The 23444-nt window shown below is 50.4% G+C and overlaps 2 protein-coding genes and 1 long non-coding RNA gene across 3 annotated transcripts in view; 1 reads left to right on the forward strand and 2 right to left on the reverse strand.

The window, feature by feature from the left end:
* LOC132514380 (metallothionein-1E-like) lies at nt 1-1703 on the reverse strand. The gene is made up of 3 exons (XM_060138988.1): nt 1252-1703; nt 575-640; nt 1-224 (listed from the first exon to the last, which is right to left on the reverse strand). The coding sequence occupies exons 1-3, from the start codon at nt 1277-1279 to the stop codon at nt 133-135; spliced, it is 186 nt and encodes a 61-aa protein (XP_059994971.1). The 5' UTR covers nt 1280-1703; the 3' UTR covers nt 1-132.
* The window catches only part of LOC132514382 (uncharacterized), a 27632-nt gene continuing 5180 nt past the window's right edge, over nt 993-23444 (forward strand). Inside the window, exons 1-4 of the long non-coding RNA XR_009538765.1 lie at nt 993-1641; nt 9929-10070; nt 11621-11687; nt 13460-13580. This is a non-coding gene — a long non-coding RNA (uncharacterized LOC132514382). The remainder of the gene's footprint in view (nt 1642-9928; nt 10071-11620; nt 11688-13459; nt 13581-23444) is intronic.
* Nucleotides 6183-7123, reverse strand: LOC132514379 (metallothionein-2). The gene is made up of 3 exons (XM_060138987.1): nt 6965-7123; nt 6604-6669; nt 6183-6387 (listed from the first exon to the last, which is right to left on the reverse strand). Exons 1-3 carry the CDS (start codon nt 6990-6992, stop codon nt 6296-6298), a joined length of 186 nt encoding a protein of 61 aa, XP_059994970.1. The 5' UTR covers nt 6993-7123; the 3' UTR covers nt 6183-6295.

Below are 23444 nucleotides of genomic sequence, written 5' to 3' on the forward strand. Positions count from 1 at the left end.
TAGTGTCAACAACTTTTATTACCACTTACATATTTCATAGGAAAGGGAATGTAGCAATCAAGTCAGAGCAGTATAAAAACGCAGGTCGGCCCGTGTTCCTCCATTTACACCTGGGGCAGGCTCTCCGTGACATCAGGCACAGCAGCTGCACTTGTCCAAGGCCCCTTTGCAGAGGCAGCCCTGGGCACACTTGGCGCAGCCCACGGGGCAGCAGGAGCAGCAGCCTGGGGAGAGAGGGGCGAAAGCAGATGTCAGCGATGACTTTCCCAGGCTCCTCCTTGCCCACCAGCAGCCCTGCCACAAGCCCTCAGATCCAAAGGACCCCGAGTACAGAAAAACATGCTCTGTTCCAAGACAGTTGGGAGGACCTTGGGGCTTGGCTTCCACTATGAAGTGGCTGCCCTGCCCCATCTAAGCCCAGGACAGGCAGAAAGTCAGAAGCAGCAGTGACAGGTGCCGAAGGGCAAAGGAAGACCAGCCCCCCCGCCAGAGCCATACACTCAGAGCCCGCTCTGGGTTCCCTCCCTCACCGTAGCTGCAGCCCCCAGGTTCCCAGAGAAAGCCCTACACTCACTCTTCTTGCAGGAGGCGCATCTGCAGGCTTTGCAGGTGCAGGAGCCAGCGCAGCCGCAGGAGCCGCCTGCCGGGAAGGGAAAGGCCAGCAGTGAGCAGGGAGGGGGATGCACGAGGTACAGCAGATGGTCAGTAATCCCTCCCTGCAACCTCTTCCTGGGTGCAGGGCCCAGTGCTAGGGACTCCTGTCCAGCATAGAACAGACAGAAGTCTCACTCCTCCTTCTCTGCCCTTCTATGCAAAGGGCTGTGTCCTGCCTTGTATTTACCCCACAGGTATGGTCCCAGGCTCCAGAGCCCATTCAGGATGCCTGGGTCTGGTGGCCAGGACCTTTTGTCTGAGCCCATAACAGGCAATGTCCCCTCGCACCCGGCACAGGGAATGCAGAGGCCTGGACAGAGCACTGCGGCCGACCCAGAAGCCCCCTGACACCTGGATGATGTGGCGCACAACAGCCTTGAGCCTCAGGCCTCTCGCCTCTGAAATGGAAGCCGCAGTTGGATGGAAACACTCTAATGGGGGATGAAGGCGCTTGTCCAGGGAGAAAGCACGTGCCGGGTTAACTACAGAAGCCTACTTCAGCTCAAGCTCAAAATGTTCCTCCCTCCTCCAAACCCAGGGATGCTTCTTGGTATTGGGGAAGGGGCATCCTAAGTTCTAGAGCCAGGGGTTCCTCACCAGTGGGGCAGGAGCAGTTGGGGTCCATTTGGAGGCGAGGTGAGGCCGGGGGTCCAAAGCAAGTGGCGAAGAAGAGGGTCTTGGGCCGGTTGGGGGCGTGTTGGAACTTAGCAGCCGGCGGGTCAGTTTATACCCAGAGGAGGCGGCCCGGGCGCAGAGGCCCCGCCCCCGCCTTGCACGCGGCGCGCGGATCTGCGCCTGTGCAGCCGGCAGCCCCCGTTCCGGCTGTGCGCAGCCGGGCGGGCCGAGCGCAGGGTTCCGTGAGCGAGGATTGGGTCGGTGTGCAGCGCTGCGGCCGCCCCTTTGGCGCTAGAACTCACGGAGGGACGGTGTGCCGGGCGGCTCTCGGTTTCTCAGCTTCCCTGCCCGCCCCTTCCCAAATTTCCCAAGGTAGGCAGTCACCTTTGTTACGGGATCTTCCAGGAACCCAGCCCCCCCCCCTTTGCCACCCCAGGCCCCATTGCCTTGGTGCTCAAGTTCGTCCTTTCCGGAACCCGTGTGCGCCGCGCCCGGCCCCCCTCCCCCTCCCCCTCCCGGCCCCCCCGGCATGAGCTCACAGGCGGTGGAAAGAGCCGAGGGAGTTGTGTGCAGCGTCCCAGCTGCGGATGTGACGTTTGCCTCCCAGTACTTTTCCTTTCCCTGTGCCCAGAGGGACTTAGGCCCTATTTTTCTGTCTCAGTTTCAAGGCGGACGCTGGCCTCTGTCTGCTCCATCTTTCCTCCACTCTCTAAGTTTGAAAGGATGTATGGGCACGTATGTCTGGATCCTTTGCACAAAACGCTCCAGAGACTCTCCACAGCCTAGCCAGCCCACCTCACTCCAGGGAAGTTGTTCAGAAAGTGGGATGCCCCCAGGGGAGGGGTCATTTTAGGTGATAGGCAGATCTGGCATCTGCATATCAAGAAAAAGAATTGTTTCCCTTTCAATATTACTGACCATTAGACAGCATTGTGTGTGTGTCCCACCTGGTTAATTGTTTATCTTTCAACCCTCACAAAGACTCAAAAAGAGGAATACTGTTATTTATGAGCCCATTTGGCTGGTGGGAAAGGTAAGTCACAAGGATGTTAAATAACTTGCCCAGGGTCACAGAGCTGGGAAGTAGTGCCACCGGGTCTGAATCCAGTCAGCTTCCCAAGGGAAGAAGGTCAAAGATAAAGTTTTCCTTTGGCCCAAAGTTTTCCTTTGATGTATCTTCAACATCAGTGTACTGCTTGAAATCTTTTAAACAGAGAGAAGCCTCAAGCTTATCAACTCTCCAGGCCCATATCATGATTTTGTTTTCAAGGACCTAGATTGCCTTTTCCTTCTGCAAGACATCATACTGGTCCAGTGCACTGATGATATTATGCTGCTCGGAGCTAGTTGCAAGAAGTAGCAACTACTCTAGGCTTATTGGTTAAGACTCTGCAATGGCTGTAAAAAAGCCTATGGAATAGAGAAGATCCCTTAGGGCATCTCTTAGTACTACCCTGCTCTGTGATTAAAGTCAGTGAAAAACTACTATAACAACCCAATCAAGGCAGGACTGATAAAGGCTCAGACCCTTCAAAAATGAAGGTTTGGGTCACCCCAGCATCGTGAAGAACCATGACGAACTGAGATGCTTGCGGGGAGCAAAGGGGATACAGAATAGGTAGTGTAAGAAGATGTTTATAAATGTCAGCTATAACCACATGACCAGTTCCAGAAACAGAAATGACAACTGTAATTGTCAGGAGTACTGCTTCATTATTTTGTTATAAATATGTTTATATATATATGGCAAATATCTTTGTTTTCTTCCCTCTTTTATCCCCTTCTCATATAACATAGAAGGTATTGACTTTACATTGTAGTGTTTACGTGTTGTTAACATCACAGTATTTGTTACGTGATATCAAGTACAAAAGTGACCATCACCCAAGGACTTTGCATCCTCCTCTGGGGATGGTGTTACACATTTTCAGTTGTAGGTAGGATAGTTGTGTCACGTTAGGCAGAAGTATGACCTTGTTATTGTCTTTGTTGGGAGATTAAGTGCGGTTTACGAAGTTGTGTGGGTGCTAGTTTGATAAGTGGTGGCCTATAAGGGTTAGTTTTATGTACCCACGTGTTTTAGGCTGTCATACCCAATCCTTGGTCACACGCTAGCCTGATGTTGCTGTGAAGGTATTTTTCAGATGTGATTAACATTTAAATCAGTAGACTTTGAGAAAAGCAGATTACCCTTCATAATGTGGAAGGCCTCATCCAGTCAGTGAAGGCCTTAGAGAAAAACTGAGGTCTCTTGAAGAGGAGGGAATTGGGCCTCCAGACGGCCTTTAGACTCAAGATTGCAACCAACATCAACTCCTACTGGAATTTCCAGGCTGCTGGCTGGCCCTATAAACTTCAGTTGTGCTAGCTTCCACAGTTGCATGAGCCAATTTCTTAAAATAAATCTCTCACTCTCTTTATCTCTCTCTCTCTCTACCTACCTACCTACATCCTGCTGGTTCTGTTTCTCTGGAGAATGCTAACACAAATATATTTTAAAACATATAAGTCATTAAAGGAAAAATGTTAAGTAAAATACTGGTGCAAGTGGTAGCAAAGGGCACAGACTGTTTTGCTCAGGGTTATAAATCCCCAGTGCTGTTCAGTTGATGAGGACAACATAGGACACACAGCTAGGCACACCACCACTGCTTCTGTGTCTAGAGGTAAATAAATACGCCCTATGTTAACAATAATAATAAATGGCTAACATTGTAGCCACTCACCACGTGCCAAGCACCATACTAAATTCTTTACATGAACTAGTTCTTTAATCTTCTGAATCATATGCTTTTATTTTGCCCCTTTAAAAGTGGGGGGAGACCGGGCTTCCCTGGTGGCGCAGTGGTTGGGAGTCCGCCTGCCGATGCAGGGGACGCGGGTTCGTGCCCCGGTCCGGGAGGATCCCACATGCCGCGGAACGGCTGGACCCGTGAGCCACGGCCGCTGAGCCTGCGCGTCTGGAGCCTGTGCTCCGCGGCGGGAGAGGCCGCAGCAGCGAGAGGCCCGCGTACCGCAAACAAAAACAAAAACAAAACAAAACAAAAAGTGGAAGAGACTGAGCCACAGAGAGATTATGTCCTGTGGCTGTAAGTGATGCAGGTGAGATTGGCACTCATGCAGGCGGACTGCAGCATCATGCCCTCACCCACGGTCTTACACCAGGACTTCATATGACAGATGAGGATGTTCAAAGCTGGTACAGGGGCAGCTCAGGAAGAGCACCGAGCAGGCAGCCTGTATAGCTCTGTGACCTCTCTGGAATTCAGTTTTCCATGTGTCAAGCCAGGAGCACAGTCTGTCCATTTCGAGAGGTCCTTCTAACTCTGAATAGTGAGAGGCAGGATTTAGCATTCAGTGACATCATTATCTGCCAGCTGTGGCCAGGGCGTGAGGTCAGCTGTAGTGTGGGTTCAGACCTCTGCCCTCTGAGCTGTGTGACCTTGGGCGGGTTGCTTAACCTCTCTGGAATCAGCACAATCACTCCAGCCCCTGCACATTCACTCTCTCACTGGTTCCTGTGCAGATCAAACGACATGAAGCATGGGAATGGCTTCTGAGTCTGTCCAAATGCTGTGGCAGCATCTTGTCCTGGGGGTCTCTTTGGAGGTCATCCGTACTCCCTTTGGCACCGGATCAGCAAATTTCCAATCCCATCCTTAACCTCCAACCCAGAATAATGCTTCTAAACCAGTGAGCTTTTCCCCAAGAGCTTGTTGGGAGCTAAAAGGATTCTCTCTTCATGAATGTCAGTGTGGACATAATGATCATAACGGCCACTGTTTATTAAGCCAGGACACTATCATTTAATCCCCACATAGAGATATCATCTCTTTTTCACAAATGGGAAAATAGAGACTCAGATGTTGAGTAACATGCCCAGGCCATACCACCTGTGGCAAAACAGGCTGTGAACTGAGACGCCCATGCACTCAGCACAGGCTGGTTTCTGAAACCCCCTCTTCACACAGGGCACCTGTGGGCAAGCATGGTCTTGACCCTTGGGCCACGTGACTTGTCTTTCTCTTTTATTTTACATCCAATAGCCATTCCCTCCACAAACAGCCAGGGGGACTAACTGCTGGCATTAGTTACAAGTCACAGGGCACCTCACTCCTGCCTAATAAACACCACCGTACCCTCCGAACTGCAGAATCTGCCATCACCCAGCATGGGCAGACGTGAAATAGTCCATCTGGAACCAATTCTCAGGCACACGCCCTCTTCATGGGAAATGACTGTGTAATTCCCTCCACAGCCCTAGTTATTTTGCGGCTTTCAAGTAGCCAAGGGCTGGATTTTGGAAGGACAGATTGCAACGGTGCTCAATGGACACCTTCGATGAACACGTGTGCGACGTTTTTAAATCTCTGATTTTGTTTGTTTTTCATATATTGACTGAAATTACGTGTGTGGAATCTGAAAACATGGGCTTTGTATTGTTCTGTGGCATTTTTATATTTTTTTTTGTTTCTCTTTTTTACCAAGGTTTAGGTCTGCAATGGATGGGAAATGAAATCTGTTCCTTCACCACAGGGATTTTTTAGACACCCCATTTAGATTCAAGCAGGTGAGGGAGTTTTCCACCCCTTTAGTCACTGAAGACTAAAATCCAGCGAGGAACTGCAGTTGAACAGGGAAACCATGGAGAATGAGGATTCTGGATTGAGAAGTTTCTGTGCCACCAACCCTTGACTTGAAAACAGAGGGGACCCTGTATGTGCCCAGTGTCCTTATAGCATCTGGCCTAAGGCTCTTCCATTTTACAAAAGATGAAGCCCAGTGGGGTAATGTGGCTTGAACAAGGCACTGGGTTTGTTAAGGGCTAACATTTTGGTCCAGAAACCAAGTCTGTGTACTGCTAGTCCAGTCCCTCACCCCAGCTCTGGTCAAGTTAAGGAAAACAGCCAGAATAAAGCCAACCACTTTTATTATCATTCTTGTATTTTATAGGACAAAAAAAAAAAGAGGGATGTAGGTTTGTCCTGGTTGCTCTATTTACACCCGGGGCAGGCTCTCCGCGACATCAGGCACAGCAGCTGCACTTGTCTGAGGTCCCTTTGCAGATGCAGCCCTGGGCACACTTGGCGCAGCCCGGAGGGCAGCAGGAGCAGCAGCCTGGGGAAGGGAAGGAGGCGGCAGAGATGAGCGCTTGGAACAGAGGATTAATGAGGCTTCCCGTCCTCTCCAGTGGAGGCGCCACCGTCCCTAGGGAAGGGGTACCTACTGCCCTATTTAAATTCCCTCCGTGGTGTAGAGGGCTGGAGGCGTGAGGGGCGGGCCTGGCGGAGGGGTGGGCGCGTTAGGGGTAGATGTAGAGAAAATTCCACTTACTCTTCTTGCAGGAGGTGCATTTGCAGTCTTTGCATTTGCAGGAGCCGGGACACGCGCAGGATCCGCCTGCAAAGAGAACGGCCGACATAAAAACGGTTCCCGGAGACTCGAACGCGGGCATGGGTGCTAGGAGCCCGAGTTTGAGTCCCAGTTCCACAACCAACTCGTGGGAACCTGGGCAAGCCACGAACTCTGATCTCCTTATCGGTCAAACGGAACCTCCTAGTTTAACTTAGAATAGAGGCGGGTACACCAAAACGCTTTCGAAAGGGGCAATTTGTGCCCGGAAAGTGAGTGACGAGTCAGAAATTGCTTCTCTAGTTCTACAATTGACACCCAATCCCGAACCAGATCTCCTTACCCGCGGTGCAGGAGCAGTTGGGATCCATGGCGAGACGAAGCGGAGGCTGGGGTCCGGAGACTGCGTCACGAAGTATGGCAAGGAAGTCGAGGGGGCGTGCTGGAGCGGAGGGCGCTGTGGGCTGCCTTTATAGCGGGAAGGAGCCGGGGCGAGTGCAAAAGCCCTCCGGGGCGGGCGCCGCCTGCACACGCCCCGCGCTGAGTCACTGGCGGCCCGCGCGGCGCCCCGAGCTGTGCACACGGACCACCGGCACCAGTTCTCAGTAGCCGCCCTAGGTGCGCCTCGGCGAGGGAGGGCCGGGTGCAGAGCGCGGACCCCGCATGCAGGGCTGTGCTGGGCTGTGCGCGGAGCACCCTGACCCCTGCCCTTCGCTGTGTGCTGTGTGCGCAGTTCCCGCCACCGCCTTCCCCCTACCCCAGCACGCCCCACCCCAACCCTCCCCACCGCGTCCGGTACCCTGTGCTTGAACCTAAGAGAGTGGGTCTTGCGGATCCTGCTCCGGGGGAAAACCGGTGGGAAGTCAGGACAGATTAAAAAAAAAACTCTTTGCACCCGTCAGGGCTTAAAAATTGTGTAGCATCATATTAAACCCGTGGGCTGGTTATTGATGACATATGCTGTATATCGAGTGCTTTAGCATGCGATAGGGAAAGTGTAAGCGTGTTATGTGCGAGCTCTCATTTAATCCTCTAACAACCCTGTGAGGTAAGGACTAGTCATCATTCCCATTTTAGAGTATGGAGGCCCAGAGAAGTTAAGTAACTTGCCCGAGGTCACAGAGCTAGTGAGTGGCAGAGCCTGGTTAGAATCAGTGGGCCCAGCAGATGCTGAAGTCACTCTAAGGGTAGACATCACCAACAGGGGAGAATAAAGATCAAGAAGCCATAAGCCTTGTACCCAGGAAACTCATAGTCATTGGGGCAGCCTCATGGGTGCGTGGGGAAAAGTAATACCAGGGTCATGGCTAGGATGGAGGCAGGGGGAACAGAGGGGAGACCCAGTCCAGCCTGAGAGGAGGTGGGCCAGTCAGGTGGGCCCTTGCCTTGGGCCTGAGGGTGAGAAAGTCTTCGCCAGGCAGGGGAAGAGGAAGGAGTTGTATTCCAGCCCGTGGAAGAAGCAGCCGGGTGGAAAGTTGGCATTCCCATGGAACATTTGGAAGGGAAAACCTCACAAGAACTTTCTTCCCCAGTAGATGCAGAGGGGAAGAGTAGAAGTGCGGTCCAAATTCCTTTCTGGGGAGGTACATCCTGCTTCCCTGCTGGCGCATGTCTGGCTGCTGTGAAATGGATCTTAGATCGTTATCCTGGGATTGTCCAGAGTGTGTCATGAGATGGGCAGGTTACTGGAAGGTTGGTGGCAGGTTTAGGGAATGCTGGTTGCTGCAGTAGGGAGTTTAGTGAGGGGGTGGGCAGAGGACAGGCCGTCCTCACAGCATTTACTGTAAAATCCTGTGGAAATGCCTTCACAGCTCAGCTCAGACGTCACTTTCTCCTGGGAGCCCGTCCTGACCCCTGTGCTAGGTCAGGATGCCTGTGGAATGCGCTGGTAAACAGCTTGTCCTTTCCTTCCTGGCACTGCCCCTGTCTGTAATACATAGGAAAGTGTGTGATTTTGCGACCTTTGTCCCTCCATAGCTACCTGCCACTGAAAACACCAAGAGCGCTCACTGCCCCTGAAATGTGCTTCCAGCCCTCCGCCCAGGGCCAAGTTTACAGTTGGCGCTTAATAAATATTTGTCGAATCAATTAATAGGAGTAAATCCCCTGATGTGTCCTCCCTTCCCAGCCCTGCCTCCCGGCATTAGGGCCGATTACAAAATGAAAGTAAAAAACTTGTTTTTCACCACTCTGGGATCTGTGTGGTCATGTGGTCACTCAGAAACTCCAAGCAGGGCAGGAGAGTTGAACTGTCAGAAGGACTAAATTCTAATGGTCACTCTGCCACTCACTTGCTGAGCGACCTTGGGGCTGTTATGGGCCAGGGCTCCCCTGAGCATCAGTTTACTCATTTGTCAAATGATCAGATTGTACTAGAATTTGAGGGTCACATGCAAACACGCTCTGATGTTAGAGCCAAGGTCTCAGAAATCTCGCTGTGTCTGGCAGCCCCGTGGACTGAGAGCATGGGAGGGCTGCTCTTTGGATGGTGGGCAGATTTTGCTGTTGTTGTTACATACGCACCCACACTGTATGCAAAATTCCTGGTTTCTTATAAACCAGATGGTCCCTTGTCCACTCAGGGGAAACAGTCCAACTCACTGAGGAGACAATAACGCTTATTTTTGCCCTGTAAAGTATTGAATCAAGCCCTGGGTTTGGGCCATCTGTGTTGGCAGTAAAATTTGTTTTCAGGTCTAAGCTGTCTCCCTTAAGTCATTTTGACTCTGAGAGGAGAGGGAGGACCAATCGGCAAAGGTGAAGGGCAGCCCAGGCCCAGGTTTGCTTATCTCTGTACCCATGTAAGCCTTGCGGGACAGAGGTGGAGAGTGAGGCCTTTCTAACGCCTGCAGTCCTCATGTGGTAGGAAGTGAGGAAAATGAAGCCAAGCAGCATAAGATGAGGAAAAACACCCCTCTACAGTGTGGTGTGAGCTATCAGTATGAGGCAATGATGTGGCCCTAGTCTGCATTAATAGAAGTATGCCATCCAGAATGAGGGAGGTGACTTTTCGTCTCTTTTTAACTGCTAATGGGGGTATTTTTAGTTCTGCTGCTGAGTCATCCATTCATCCTTACCCTGTGACAGTACCCTTAGGTTTCCTTTGTAGAACCACTCTTCCCTACTCCTAATCCACGTGGACTAAGGTGGATGGATGGAGTAGGCCCCATTCGTGGGCTCCCAGGAAATTCCATCTTCCTGGACATAGTGATTGGCTCTGATTGGGTCACCTAGCCATGAACCAGAGAGAATCAATGGAACTCCTCCTGGAAATGCTAGGAGAATGACAGATACTCTTTCCATCTAGACTTCAACCTGAAAGCGTGTGAAGCTGAGTTCCTAGAGCCTTTGTCTCCATGAGAAAGAGCCTGAGAATAAATTTATTGTAAAGGAAATGGAGCCTGACAATATCATTGGAGCACCTGGAGCCAGCCAAGCCTGAAGCCACTGTGAGTCCAAAATTTCCTTTTTTGTTTAAATCATTCTGGATAGATTCTTAACTGGCACAGCTGGGCAGACCACCCTGAGGGCTGTGTTCATTATTGGGCTTCAACAGTCCAGAAGACAGTTGATCACAATAGTCCTAAGACTCAAAACCCCGTCATGTGAGCAACAACTGAGAGGGGTGGGCAGGCTCAATCTGCAAGAAAACAGTTACCTTCGGATATGTGGATATATTGCTCCTGTAGCCGTGCAACAAATCACCCAAAACTGCAGTTTAAACAACAACCAGTTTATTGTCGCTCCTGGTTTTGTGGGTCAGGAATTTGAGAAGCACTCATTTGGGTGATTCTTTTGTTTCATGTATCACTGTCTGAGGTCACTTGGTGGCATTCAGTTGGTGGATGGGCTGGTCTGGAGGATCTAAGACAGTTTCACTCACGTGTCTGGCACCCTAGCAGGCGTGGCTGGATGGCTGAGCTCAGCTGGAACTAAAGACCAGAGCTCCCTCCTGTGGCCTCTTCAGCATGGTGGCCTCAGGGTAATTACATTTGGCGCAGGGCGCCAAGGGTGAGAGTCCCAAGAGACTCTCTTGGAGTGGTAGCTGTGTCCCTTAAGCCCTGGGCCCTGAAACCAGCACAGGTCACTTTCTCCACTTTTGATTGGTCAAGAAGCCACAGAGCCTGCCCAGATTCGAGGGGAAAGGATGAAGACCCCAGGTCTTGATGGAAGGAGTCAACATGTTTGCAATTATCTCTCATCTGCCGTAGTAGTCATGGGGTGTAATATTGAGCACGAACTAGGCATCAGGACGTTCTGAGTTTATTTCACTTAGACCTCGGCACAGTCCTACAAGGCAGATGCTGTTAGTATCTCAGTTTTACAGATGAGGCACTGAAGAGCTACATGGCCTGTTCAGGGTCACACAGCTGTAAGTGGCAGTGTGGGGATTTGAACCCAGGACTTTCTGATGCCACAACTACATGTTTATGCCATGCTGAAAAGAAGAGAATAGACTTGTGCTCTGTGGTCCCAAGGGCAGTACCAGGAATAAGGATTCTGCTCTGGGTGGGAAAGGCCTTTCTTGCAATTAGAGCTGGTGACGACTGGAAGGGACTGCTTTGGGAGATAGTTTCCTGTCACCATGGCAATAGGAACAGAGGCTGGTGGATTCTGGCATTAAATGGTGGGATAGAAAGAATAGATATATTTATTGTGAGAAGATCATCAACATTGTGGAGGTGATGAACTAGCCTACCTCTGCAAGATCTCCTTCCAAATCATGACGCCCTGAGCACCTCTGTCACCACCATCATGCACACGTTCATCAAAGACACCCTTGCCCATACACACACACACACACACACACACACACACACACACATACACACACACATACACACATATATAAATTTCCCTTTTAATGTGATTAGCATTATACTATACATATACCTTGGGTTTTTTTCCCCACTGAATGGTAAGATGCGGTGGTCTTTCCATTGCAGATGTGTTTTTATCAGATGTTCATTATGACCATTTTTATACTTCACTCCTGAAGGATATTTAGCTTGTTTTGAGGCTTCTGCTGATACCAACGATGGGACAGTGAACTTCCTGGGTTGAAGGTATGTATGTTTTAAATTTGAGTAACTACTGCTAAAATACCCTCCAAGTTTCTCTTCAAGACCCTGCTTTCAGTTCTTTTGGGTATATACCCAGGAGTGGAATTGCTGGATCATAAGGTAATTCTACTTTTAATTTTTGGAGGAATCACCATTTTACATTTCCTCCAGTAGTGCACAAAGGTTCCAATTTCTCCACATCCTTGCCAACACTTATTTGTTTTTTTGTTATTTTTGTCTTCCTGATACTGCTCATCTGCTACAGTCTGAATATTTGTGTCCTTTGGGGCCTTTGAGAGGTGTTTAGGTCATGAGGGTAGAGCTCTCATGAATGGGATTAGTGCTTTTATAAAAGAAACCCCACAGAGCCCCTAGTCCTTTCCACCATGTGAGGATGCAATGAGAAGTCTCTGACCCAGAAAAGGGGCTTCACCCAACCATGCTGGCACCCTAAACTCAGACGTCTAGTCTCTCAAACTGTGAGAAATAAATTTCTGTTGTTTATAAGCTGCCCAATCTCTGGTATTTTGTTACAGCAGCCCAAAGGGACAGACACTATCCTAATGGGTGTGAGGTAATTTAGCTTTGTTTTGATGCTTTTTGTAACACAAGGCAAGCCAGAAACAAACAGAGAAGACAAGCATGGTTAGGTTTAAGAGCCTAGACTTTAGTCAGACAGCCTGGGTTCAAATCCTGGCTCCACCACATTCTAGCTTTGTTGCCTGTTAAGCACAAGACAGCAGGCTCAAAATGGAGTTGCTTATGCTAAGCCCTATGTCACCAGGGACTTCGGCCTGCCCAGAAATCTTTAACCAATCAGGAATCACCTGATCAGCACTAGTTAGGTAATCTGCCTGAGAGGCCCCTGCCATCCCTTGAAGGAAAGTAACTGCAATAACCAACCTGCTTTTTTGCCTGTTATGACTTCCTTGTTCCCTTCTAGCTATAAAAGTCTTTCATTCTGTGCAGCTCCTCTGAGTTCCTTTCTATCTGCTACATTGGCTGCTGCCCGATTTGAATAGATATTTGCTCAAATCAACTCTTAAAACATTTTAATATGCCTCAGTTTATCTTTCAGTAGGCTGCATGCAGATTACCCTAAGCCCTCTTGCCCCATCTGTAAAATGGGTTTACTAATCATACCATTCTTCTAGAGTTGTAAGGATCACGTAAGATAATGTACTTAAGAGAACTTTGTACAAGATAATCTCACATTTATCGATCTTTTTGGTGTCTTAGTTAAAAGAGGTATCTCTACCCCAAAGTAATAAGCATTCTCCTATTTTCCTCTTCCAAATTCTCTTACAGCTTTGATTTTGCACCTGGGTGTTTAAGTCAATTGGAAATTATTTTTTATCTGATATGCAAAGGGGTAGCCCATTGTTTCAGCACTTTTCACTAACTAGTGTATCCTTTCGCTGATCATTTCATGTCTCTTACTTGCAGCTGCACTGGGGTCTATTTTTGAACTGTCCTCTCTGTGCAACTGATCTATTCCTGAGCCGACACCACTTCCTAGAGCTTTAGAACAAGAACTGGTATGCGGTTAGAACAAGCCTTTTTTGTTGTTCCTTTCCAACACTGGCTTGGCTTTTCTGGCACTGTTTTTTGAAACTCAGCCTGTTGGGTTAAAAAACAAAATCCTGGTGGGCTTTTGAATGGACTGTCCTGATAAAGCAACTTGGAGGAAAACTGACATGTTTGCAGCACTGTGTTCTCTTAACTGGGAAACTTTTCTCTGCCAGAATTCTATTTTTCTTTTCCATTCAACCCAGGTAGAATCTGCGTGTTCCCTTTTATCAAGGACTGTACCACAACTACTGTGGATTGAAGCACTCATTACCCTACTTCCCCTTGAAGAGGGAAGGAGCTGGACACAAACTACCAAATGAGAAGGTTTGAAAAGGAGCTGAACGATCTCTTCGGGGAGACAGGCTGCTCAGGGCGGTGACCTTGGAAACGCAGCTGAACGGTTTCCCAAGACAGGCCCCAGGCCTCCTGGCCTCTCCTCTAATGACCCTGAAAACAGGCAGCTTTGCAGGAGCAGCTAGAAAATTCCAGAAACTGCAGGCCTTTGGGGCTGGGGGCTGGTTTCAACTTCCCCCAACCCCATTGTACAGATGCAGAGAGTGAGGCTGAGAGGCAGGAGAAAGAGACAGACCCATATGGGTCTGGTCTCCCCTCTTTCCCCAGAGTTAAGCTTGACTTGGCAAGAGGGTCAAGTGGCATATGAAGGTGCGGGAGGATGTCCTCAGCCCCCGAAGTTCCATCCGAGTCCCAGAAAGACCAGTGGCCAATCTCAGGATTTTATATTTCAACTGAGCTGTCCCCTCAGATGAGGCTCCTTCTACCCTCCATGTCCTGCCCCTTTAAGAAGAGACCAGTCCTTGCTTTATGTCATTCATAGGATTTATTGTCACTTGCCAGTGGCTAGCAGGGGAAGGGGACACGCTGCCGAGCCTCACCACGGGGACAGGTGGCGCTGGGCCACCCAGCACTATTTACACACGTTTCGCACGGGGCACGTCCTCACTGGCAGCAGCTGCACTTCTCCTCAGCTTCGGCGCCCTCTCCGCCTTTACACACACAATCCTTGGCGCATTTCTCACACTCTGCGGGGCAGCAGGAGCAGCAGCCTGCAGATAAAATGGGGGCACCCAGTCTGATGGCCTCGCCTCCCCCATCTGTCCCCATCAAGAGGGAGGGGAAAAAGGAGGGATGCCAGAGGTCACTGCCCCCTTCCTAGTCTCACACCTGGGTTGACTCAGCATCTCTGTTGTGTCAGCTATGCTCTGGGCTACCCTGGGAGAGGGGTACCTAGTAACTAGCCCACAGCCCCTTCTGTGAGCACAGGACTCCCCAGGATGGGGGTATTAGGCCCACGCTGGGGAGTTGTAAGCCTGCAGGAGAAAACATCCAGGGTAAATGGCCTTGAAGGATAAAGCTGCAGGAGCAGAGATGGTACAGGTGTAGGGAGTCCAGGAGATTCATGGCCAGGGGGTGGGGTGGGGGTGCTCCACACCTAGTCTAACACGCAAAGAAGAAGGGCGGCTTCCCCCCACCTCCTTCTCCCCCTGCGTGTTCAACTGCTTTGGGGAGATTCAGGGGAGGTAAAATCGAGGGGATCCACAAAGGCCTGAGAGAGCCCAAGGGACCCCAACTCCAGAGCTAACCCCCAGCCTCACTAATGGCTCCCCAGGCACTGGAGGTTTTGAGGGGAGGAATTGGACCAGGACAGCAGTTCTCAGTCCCAACTGCCCATTAGAATCTTCCGGGAATTTACAAAAACATCTTGCCACCGTAGGGCCTAAGGTAACAATCACTGAGGGAGGGACCCCTGCAACTGAGTCTTAAGGCCTCCCGCGTAGTTCTGTTAGTCAAAGCAATGTAACAAGGGGCCTAGCGGTCGCTCTGTATTGCGTGGACAGGCCTTGTGCTCTGGGGAGCACAGCAGGGAGGGGAAGGGCAGAGGGGTCCCCACACTCACTCTTCTTGCAGGAGGTGCATTTGCATCCCTCACACTTGCAGGAGTCAGCGCAGGTGCAGGAGCCGCCTAGAGAGGGAGGTACCACAGGAAGGGTTAAAGTGGTAAAACTTGGGGTGGGGCCAGGCCCCTTGGGGGAAATGACTCCCTTTCCCCAAATGTCCTTGAGCAAAGGCGTAGGGCACGGGGTTCTTTGCAAGTAAAGGGGCGCGCTGTGCCGCAGGATGGGGGCGGGGGCTCACCAGTAGGGCAGGGGCAGGTCTCAGGATCCATGTCGAGAGGAGCTGCCGCCGGAGGAGGTTGAGTTGGCTTCTCGGGCAATTGGACGCACTAGCGGCAGCAGGTGGCTAGGCTTTTATAGCCCCAGGCGGGGGCGCGTAGGCACAGCGCTCCAGGCGCGCGCGCCTCCTCTTCGCCTGGGAGCACGAGCTTGGGCGGAAGCGCGCACTGCGGCAGCCGTTCCCCCCTCCCCCGCCGTGTGCACGTTCGGGCGCTGCCCCCCACCCCCGCTGCCTCGCGCACAGCCGGGTGCGCGCAGCCACGCACTTCCCACCGTGTGCAGGGGGGGACACTGCCCCGCCCGCCTGCCTGCCAGTGTGTACCGCCGCAAATGCCTACCCGCAGACAGTGCACACTTCCCGCCTCTGAAAGCGGAGGGAGAGAAAAAGGCTTTGTTATTCCCCAGCCCTTCCCTGCCTCTTATCCCTTCCACCCGCCTTATCCCTTATTCTAGGATTCCTCATCCAAGTGGGCTGCTGAGCCACCATGCTGCTTTAGGACTCCGTTCCCTGTGTGTCTCATGGGGAGAGAACACCGCCGGAAGGGCCCTCGCAAACTGGCTTCGGGAGAGGCCTGCTCTGGGAGACCTAGAGGGCAGGCAGGTCTGGGGTGACTAGTGGGAGTTTGGGGACGGAGGAAGGGTAGCGGTGCCAGGTGGCTGCATCTCAGATTCAAAGGGAGGCGGATCTCCTTTCATCTGTTCCTTCTGCTGGGTTTCTGAGTCCCTTGTACTTGTGGTAGGCTGAAAAATGGCCCCTCGAGAGCTATCCATGTCAAATCTTGGGATCTGCGACTATCACCTTATTTGGAAAAGGGGACTTGGCAGATGTAATTAAATTAAGGATCTTAAGGTGAGATCATCCTGGATTATCCAGATAGGCCCTAAATCCAGCGATGAGCATCCTTAGAAGATCCACAGAGAATAGAAGAGGAGGCGACGTGACCACAGAGGCAGAGATTGAAGTGATGTGGCCGGCAGCCGCAGAAGCTGGACACAGAACAGTTCATGTCCTTTGCTAATAAGTCTGTGTCCTCACTCAGCAAATCAAGACACTTAGTCCCTAGGAAACAGAGGAACAAAGGACAGCATTAGACAACTGGTCAAGGGTTAAAGAAGCAGGAGAAAGGATTGCTAATGGCATTTCAGACAGGGCAGTCACATGGCGACCCCCATGGGGAAGCTTCACTTTTCCTGCTTGTAGTGAAAGTACCTTTCTCATGGTTGTATTGGGCTTCACAGGGGCAAGGCTCATCTAGAGACAGTGAAAAAAAAAAAAATGATCCCAGGACTCCTGCAATAAAATATTTGAAAGGTGAAGGTGGGAGAGGTTAGCATCCGGCATTTGGTTGGAACACCTATTGCTTTGCCAAGAATGGAAGTTCCTCCACAAGCCCTCCCAAAGGGATCTTATCACCTCTCACACCCAATTTCCACTTTTTTAAAAGAGATACTGAGATAGGCTGGGACCTGGGAATCTCTACCAGAGTGCTTGCACTTGAACCTGGACAAACGTCTCTTCATTTACAAAGAAACTGTAAGAGGGACTTCCCTGGCTGTCCAGTGGTTAAGACCCTGCACTTCCAGTGCAGGAGGGACAGGATCGATCCCTGGTCGGGGAACTAAGATCCCACATGCCGCACTGCGTGGCCAAAAAAAAAAAAAAAAGAAACTGAGAGACGAAAAATAACCTCGCATGCGCAGTCGGGGCAATTGTGAACAGCAGGATACATTAAAAGGGCCACAAACCAACCGCCATTTCTGAAGTGCCGAGAGTAAAGTCAGGGTACTGCGCATGATCTCTGCACACAGCACCACCCTGGGAGTGGGCAGACCACCTAAGCCACCCCTCCGGCCCAACCCACCAAACGGCCCCTACCCTCACCCCCTTTAAGGAACCAGCCCACCCTCCTTGGAGAGCGAGCGAGGGCACCTGTTTCTCGTTTTCACTCCCTTGTGCTACAGCACTAGCCCCAGTAAAAGCTTGCCTGAATTTCTCATCTGGCCTCTTGTCAATTTCTCTTGATTAAAGAGTCAATACCCGTGTAGGATTTGCAGCCCTCCCTCTTTGGAGGTGGTCCCAAGGCTGCTCCCCAAGTAAGGCGGGTCTGGTGAGTCCCCAGGCTTTGGTTCTGCTGAGTGGGGGAGACTGAAACTCGCTAGGAGAGAGTGGACCTTGCTCCGAATCTCCCACATGCAAAGCTGAGCCTCTTCCAAATCTGAGATGGACAAAGCAGTTTAAAATGTTGGTTGGAAACTCCCCACCCCCAAAATATTAGCTTCCAAGTGGCCTCCAATAAGGGATTGAGCTAGCTTTCTCCAGGCTTTTGCAAGCTTGCTACGTGTTGCCCCACAAGTCTTAAGCTTCAGTAAAGTTGAAGGAAGGGAAAAAGGGAAGAAAGAAGAGTCCAAAGAGGAGACGATATAATCTTATATCCCAAGGTATTTAACGTGAAGCCCGGGTTGGTTCTCAACAGTGGCTTCATGCAATTTCAGATCGCAGAGCTCACCATCTCTAGCACTACTGTTTATTTCTTGCTTGTTTGTTTTTGTTTTGCCTGAGGGCACTCCAGCCTCAGACTTGCCTGGCCTAGGCCCTAGCCTTGACCCCACTCAAGGCCTCACTATCGCAGGCTTTCAGTACCAGGTGAGATGTGTATCCCAACACACTCAGCTAAAGCTGCCTCCCGGCCATTTCCCTTCGGGGCTCTCAGATTTCCTCGGGATTTAGACTTGAGCTGGGAGAACAATCTCCGCCCCCCACCCACCGTGATGGGTAATTTTTTGTGTCAACCTGACCAGGCTCAGGGATGCCCAGATAGCTGATTAAACATTACTTCTGAGCACGTCTGTGAGGATATTTCCAAAAGAGATAAGCGTTTGAATCAGAAGACTGAGTAAAGAAGATCACCCTTACCATTGTGCGTGGACGTCATCCAATCTACTGAGGGTGCGAGTAGAACAAAAAGGCAGAGGAAGGCTGAATTCACGCTCTACCTGAGCTGAGATATCCATCTTCTCCTGCCCTCGGACTCCTGGCTTTCCCGCCTTTGGACTTGGACTGGGATTTCCACCATCGGCTCCTCTGTTCCCAGGCTTCCAGACTCAGGTTGAATTACACCACCGGTTTTCCTGGGCCTCCAGCTTACATGTGACTAATTGTGGGACTTCTCAGCCTCCATAACGATGTAAGTCGATTCCTAACATCTCTCTCTCTCTCTGTGTATATGTGTATCTCTCACTGTTCTGTTTCTCTACATCACCCCACACCTAAGGGTGGCCAGGATATTGAGAGATCTGAAAACCGCAACATCCTTCGGAGACACCCTCCCCCCAATTCTTCACATGGCCAGGCTCCTCATCCTTCAGTTCTCAGCTTCTGTGACCTCTGAAAAGCATTTCATGTAGATGTGTCACTCCAGAGGGTTCCCCATCACCCCCACCTTTATTTCCCTCTGACCCCTTGTTAATTCTCACAATGTAAACTGATTTTATGCTCCCTCCGCCAGTGATGCTTCTTCCCCAGGTATCCACATGGCTCATTCCCTTCTTTCTTTATCCTACACTGTTGCTCAAATCTTGCTGTCTCCATGAAGCCCACCATGATCACCCTGTTTAAAATTGCAACACATACCTCAAACCCACAGGACTCCTGATCCCCCATACTTTGCTCTCTTTTCTTTTTTCATAGCATTTAACACCTTCTAATGAAGTAAATTACTTATTTGTAAAGCTTATGAGCTGTCGCCCCCTGCTAGAATTTAAGCACCGTGATCCGATAAGGAATCATTTCTTTTGTTCACTGACATATGAAGTGCCTGGAACAGTGTCCTGTACATGGGAGACATTCAGGAGATATTTAGTGAATGAATGGTTCTGAAGTCAAGTTGTTGCCTTTGTTACCGACCAGGATTCCTGGCCTCCTTAATCAATAGAAATTGATAAGAGGCCAGACAAGAAATTCAGGCAAGGCTTTTATTTTTATTTTTTAATATTTATTTATTTGGTTGCACCCGGTCTTAGTTGTGGCTCAAGGGCTCTCCTTAGTTGTGGCATGAGAACTCATAGTTGCGGCATGCATGTGGGATCTAGTTCCCTGATGTGGGATCTAGTTCCCTGACCAGGGATCGAACCTGTGCCCCCTGCATTGGGAGCATGGAGTCTCATCCACTGCGCCACCAGGCAAGTCCCCAGGCAAGGCTTTATTGGGGCTCCTGCTGCAGCAGGAGGGGGGTTCCCTTGCTCGCTCCCTGAAGGGGGGTGAGCTGGTTCCTTATATAGGGTGAGGGTAGGGGTGGGTCCGGGGGTCGGCCCAAAGGGTGGCTTAGGTGGTCTGCCCACCCGTTTGCTCGTGCTGTGTGGGGTTTTGGTCTCTTTGTATCTTGTTCATAATTTGCCCCAACTGTGCATGCACGCAGTTATTTTTAGTCCCCTATAGTTTCTTTGTATTTTGTTGCTGGAGGAGAGGTTTGTTCAGTTGCAAGCACTGCAGCAAAGGGTCCCAGGTCCCAGCCTGTCTCACGTTCACAGTCTGACTCTGCCACTTACTAGTAATGTGACAAGTCACTAGCAAGTTGCTAACATTTCGTGTCTTGGGGTGCTCCAGGGTAAAATGGGAGGTTTGTCAAGGGCTTAAATCGATGGCACTTGGAAAGCTCTCAGAGCAGGGCCCTAACCATGTTGGCTCTTACCACCCATGCAACTAAGTCTGAGACTCAGGAGGTCAGGGGAGGACTCTGCAGGAGCCTGGGATCCCTACAACTCCTACCTGACACCCAGCTTCAGTGCTGGCCTCAGTTCTGTGCTTCTTGAATTGCAGCTGCCTGTGATTAACATGGGTTCCAGGTGTCGGCTAGGACCAGCTGGGTCACAAACATCAATCCTCACCCTGGGCCCTGCAGCCAATCGCAGTGCTTCCTGGGAGAAGGGAGCTCATGGAGATGCTTATCTTTTTAATTAGATTGGGGCCAGGAGGCAGGATCAGGTATGTTGAGGGGTGGAGATCATTCAGGGTCACACCAACTAATGGATGGAAAATCCCCAGGTGATCTCAGAAGAAAGCAGGGAGTCCAGCAAGTCCCACCCCTGGCTGAAACTCGATCAGTGCAGGACTAAGACAGTTGGCGTTGCTCTTACAAAGACTTTCCCAGTTTATTATCCTGGGACTGAAAATTGGGCAACAGTTTAGAAGCCTGGGTAAACGGTAGTGTACCCAACGAGTTTACAAACTTGCTTATCTGCAAATAAAGTCATTTCTTGGAGAGATCTGGAGACTTATTAGTAGAATCATTGTTGAATGAGCAATGTTATTCACAGGAGCAGCCGAAGCAGGGGAAGAGGCACTGGTCTAAGAGCCCCATGGTTCCTAGTTCCAGCTCTTCCAATAACTAGCTTTCTGAACTCACGAAAGTGTCTCTTCAGTTTTCACATAGGTTGACCAGATGACTACTAGTGGCTAATATGGATAACGTCCACCACTTGCTGGGTGATTACTATGCATATTGAGGCACCATAGTGAGCGCCATGTGGAGCTAAACACTCCACATATTATATCACTGACTCTTTCCAATAACCCTGTGGTAGGCATTGTTAACCCATTTTGTAGATGAGGAAACCGAGGCTGGGGAGAGTAGGTGATTTGCCCTGGAGGCAGAGCTAGGACTTGAATCTAAGCACAATGCTATTCAGCCTGCCCTGATATCTTTAATTCAATTTGCCATGAGTTCCACTTTTTAAGTGCCTATTATGTGCCAGGCTCGTGAATAGCCAACTACGGTTTTGTTGTTCTTTTGCCGAATACGTTTTGATATCCCAAGCAAACTTTGTGGAATTGCAGAATCTTCAGGTCTGCAACAAAGAAAGTCATCCTGCCTCTTTACCCACAACGCATGTCTGAGGCCCCTGAAAATGCCCCTTATAGGCCCTCCATGATGTGCAGTGCCCTGAGTCAACCCAGTCTGTCCAACGATACAAGTGGTTTTCCACACCTGAGAGCGGCAGGAGGCCATCAAAGCCCTGACTTAGACCTCCCAGTGGAGATGGACTCTCCACTCTAAGCCAACCCTAGCCTGGACCAGGTCCCACCCCTACAATGTCAGGGGCCCAGTTCTTATCTCCAGGGGATCACATCTCTGAGCCTGGGGCTGTCGTGAGCTGCAATAACTAGGTTCTGGGGACCCAATTTTAGCCTTTTGTGACATTAGCTTCCCAATTGCCACCAGATTATTGATGCACCTGGGGTCTTACCTTCGATTTGGCAAAGTGCCCTTCCCCTCCCTGTCTTATCCTTGCCGCACTCGCCTCAGGGTTTGAGCAGTGGTTGACACTCCTCCCAATAACCCATGCCATGGGTACCATCTGCCTTATTATTTTTTTTTTCCATCTGCCCTGTTTTAACAGATGAGGAGACCCAGTGACAGCAAGGGTCTTTTCCAAAGTCACACAGCAAGGATGTAGTGAAGCCAGAACTTGAACCCCATTTCTTGACTCCAAGTCTAATTCCAGTGGTCCAGCTTCCCAAAGTGAGATGAATTTATAAAACAACCTGGACACATATAAACACAAGGTTATTCCCCTTTCAGTTCTCCCTCAGTCTTCCTAATTACCTCAAGGAGATGCAATTTAGTGCTAGGATGTCTTCAGTGCTCGTCCCACACTTGCCCTGTTCCTGTTTTGAACAGAGAGAGAGGGTAAGGAGTCAGGGAAGGGATGCGGAGGGAGCCTCAGCCTGCTACAGAGCCTGGCTAGAAATGGCATAACTTTGCTTCATTTCTTCTCTGTCTCCATGGTTACCCCCTGTTTATGGCACACGATGCAATTTCTCGTCTATAATAGTGATACAGGATTTCCTTTTAGGATGAATTTAAGTGTAATAATAGACCAGGCGATATGTGATGACTAAAATAGTGTAGGTGGTTCTCAAAGGACTGCAGTTGGGGAAATACTGCCCTACACCAGGCTGACCCCGAGTGCTCAAAGCCAACCGGGCTGCTGGTTCTGTCTCCTCTCCCCTCCTGCGTCCTCCCTAGCTGAGCAATGGCACCTTTGTGTGGGGTCGAAACGCCACGAGGAAAGTCTGTGCTTCTCTTTGGTTGTTGATGGGATGGGGGTGTTGGAGGAAGGAGGTGAGGAAGGGCTGTCTCCACGCTTTCAGGTTTCATAAGGTGGCCAGGATGACCCCAGCATATGTGCTAACATCTTGGTGCTCGGTGTGTATGCCTGGCTCTGCGGATTGTAACTCGGAGTGTTCCCTAGAGGCTGAACCTCCTCAGTAGAGTAAGGACAGAGGGGGCCTGCCATCCCCTCTCGGTGGGGGGCCTGGGCGAGTAGCTACTAAACCCTGAGAGAGTTAGAGGCTCAGGCTGAGCTGATCTTGAGGCTTGGTGGGTTGGGATTCAAGGGCCACCCTATCGCGGAAGTTCTTGTTCGGGGCTCTGGCTGCTCCTGTGTGGCTCAGAGGGAGGGCGCTACGATGGGGGAAGGGTCCCCTTTAGCCGGGGCTCCTGAACTGCAGGGGCCGCTCTTGGGTGTCTGCTGGGCTCCCGCAGCAGAAGCACAAGGGGGTTTCTGCACTGCCCACATAACCCAGACCACCGTGACACCACTTCCCGAATCTTCGAACTGCAGTGAGTGAAGACTGCAGTTGTGAAGAGCGACTGGCTTTGGTGTCAGACAGACCTGAGTGTGAATCTCCCTAGTTCCCCTCAGCTATTCAATGGGGATAATAACACTCCTTACCTCCTGGGTTATGGTGAGCATTCAATGAGATTTTAAAAACATTTTATTAAAGTATAGTTGATTTGCAATATTGTTTAAATTTCTGCTGTACAGCAAAGAGACTCAGTTATACATATATATATTCTTTTTCATATTCTTTTCCATGATGGTTTGTCACAGGATACTGAATATTGTTCCCTGTGCTCTACAGTAAGACCTTATGGTTTGTCCATCCTGTATGTAATAGTTTGCCTCTGCTAATCTCAAACTCCCAATCCTTCTC

The sequence above is a fragment of the Lagenorhynchus albirostris genome, unplaced genomic scaffold, assembly GCF_949774975.1.
Source record: "Lagenorhynchus albirostris unplaced genomic scaffold, mLagAlb1.1 scaffold_330, whole genome shotgun sequence".
Classification (NCBI taxonomy): domain Eukaryota; kingdom Metazoa; phylum Chordata; class Mammalia; order Artiodactyla; family Delphinidae; genus Lagenorhynchus; species Lagenorhynchus albirostris.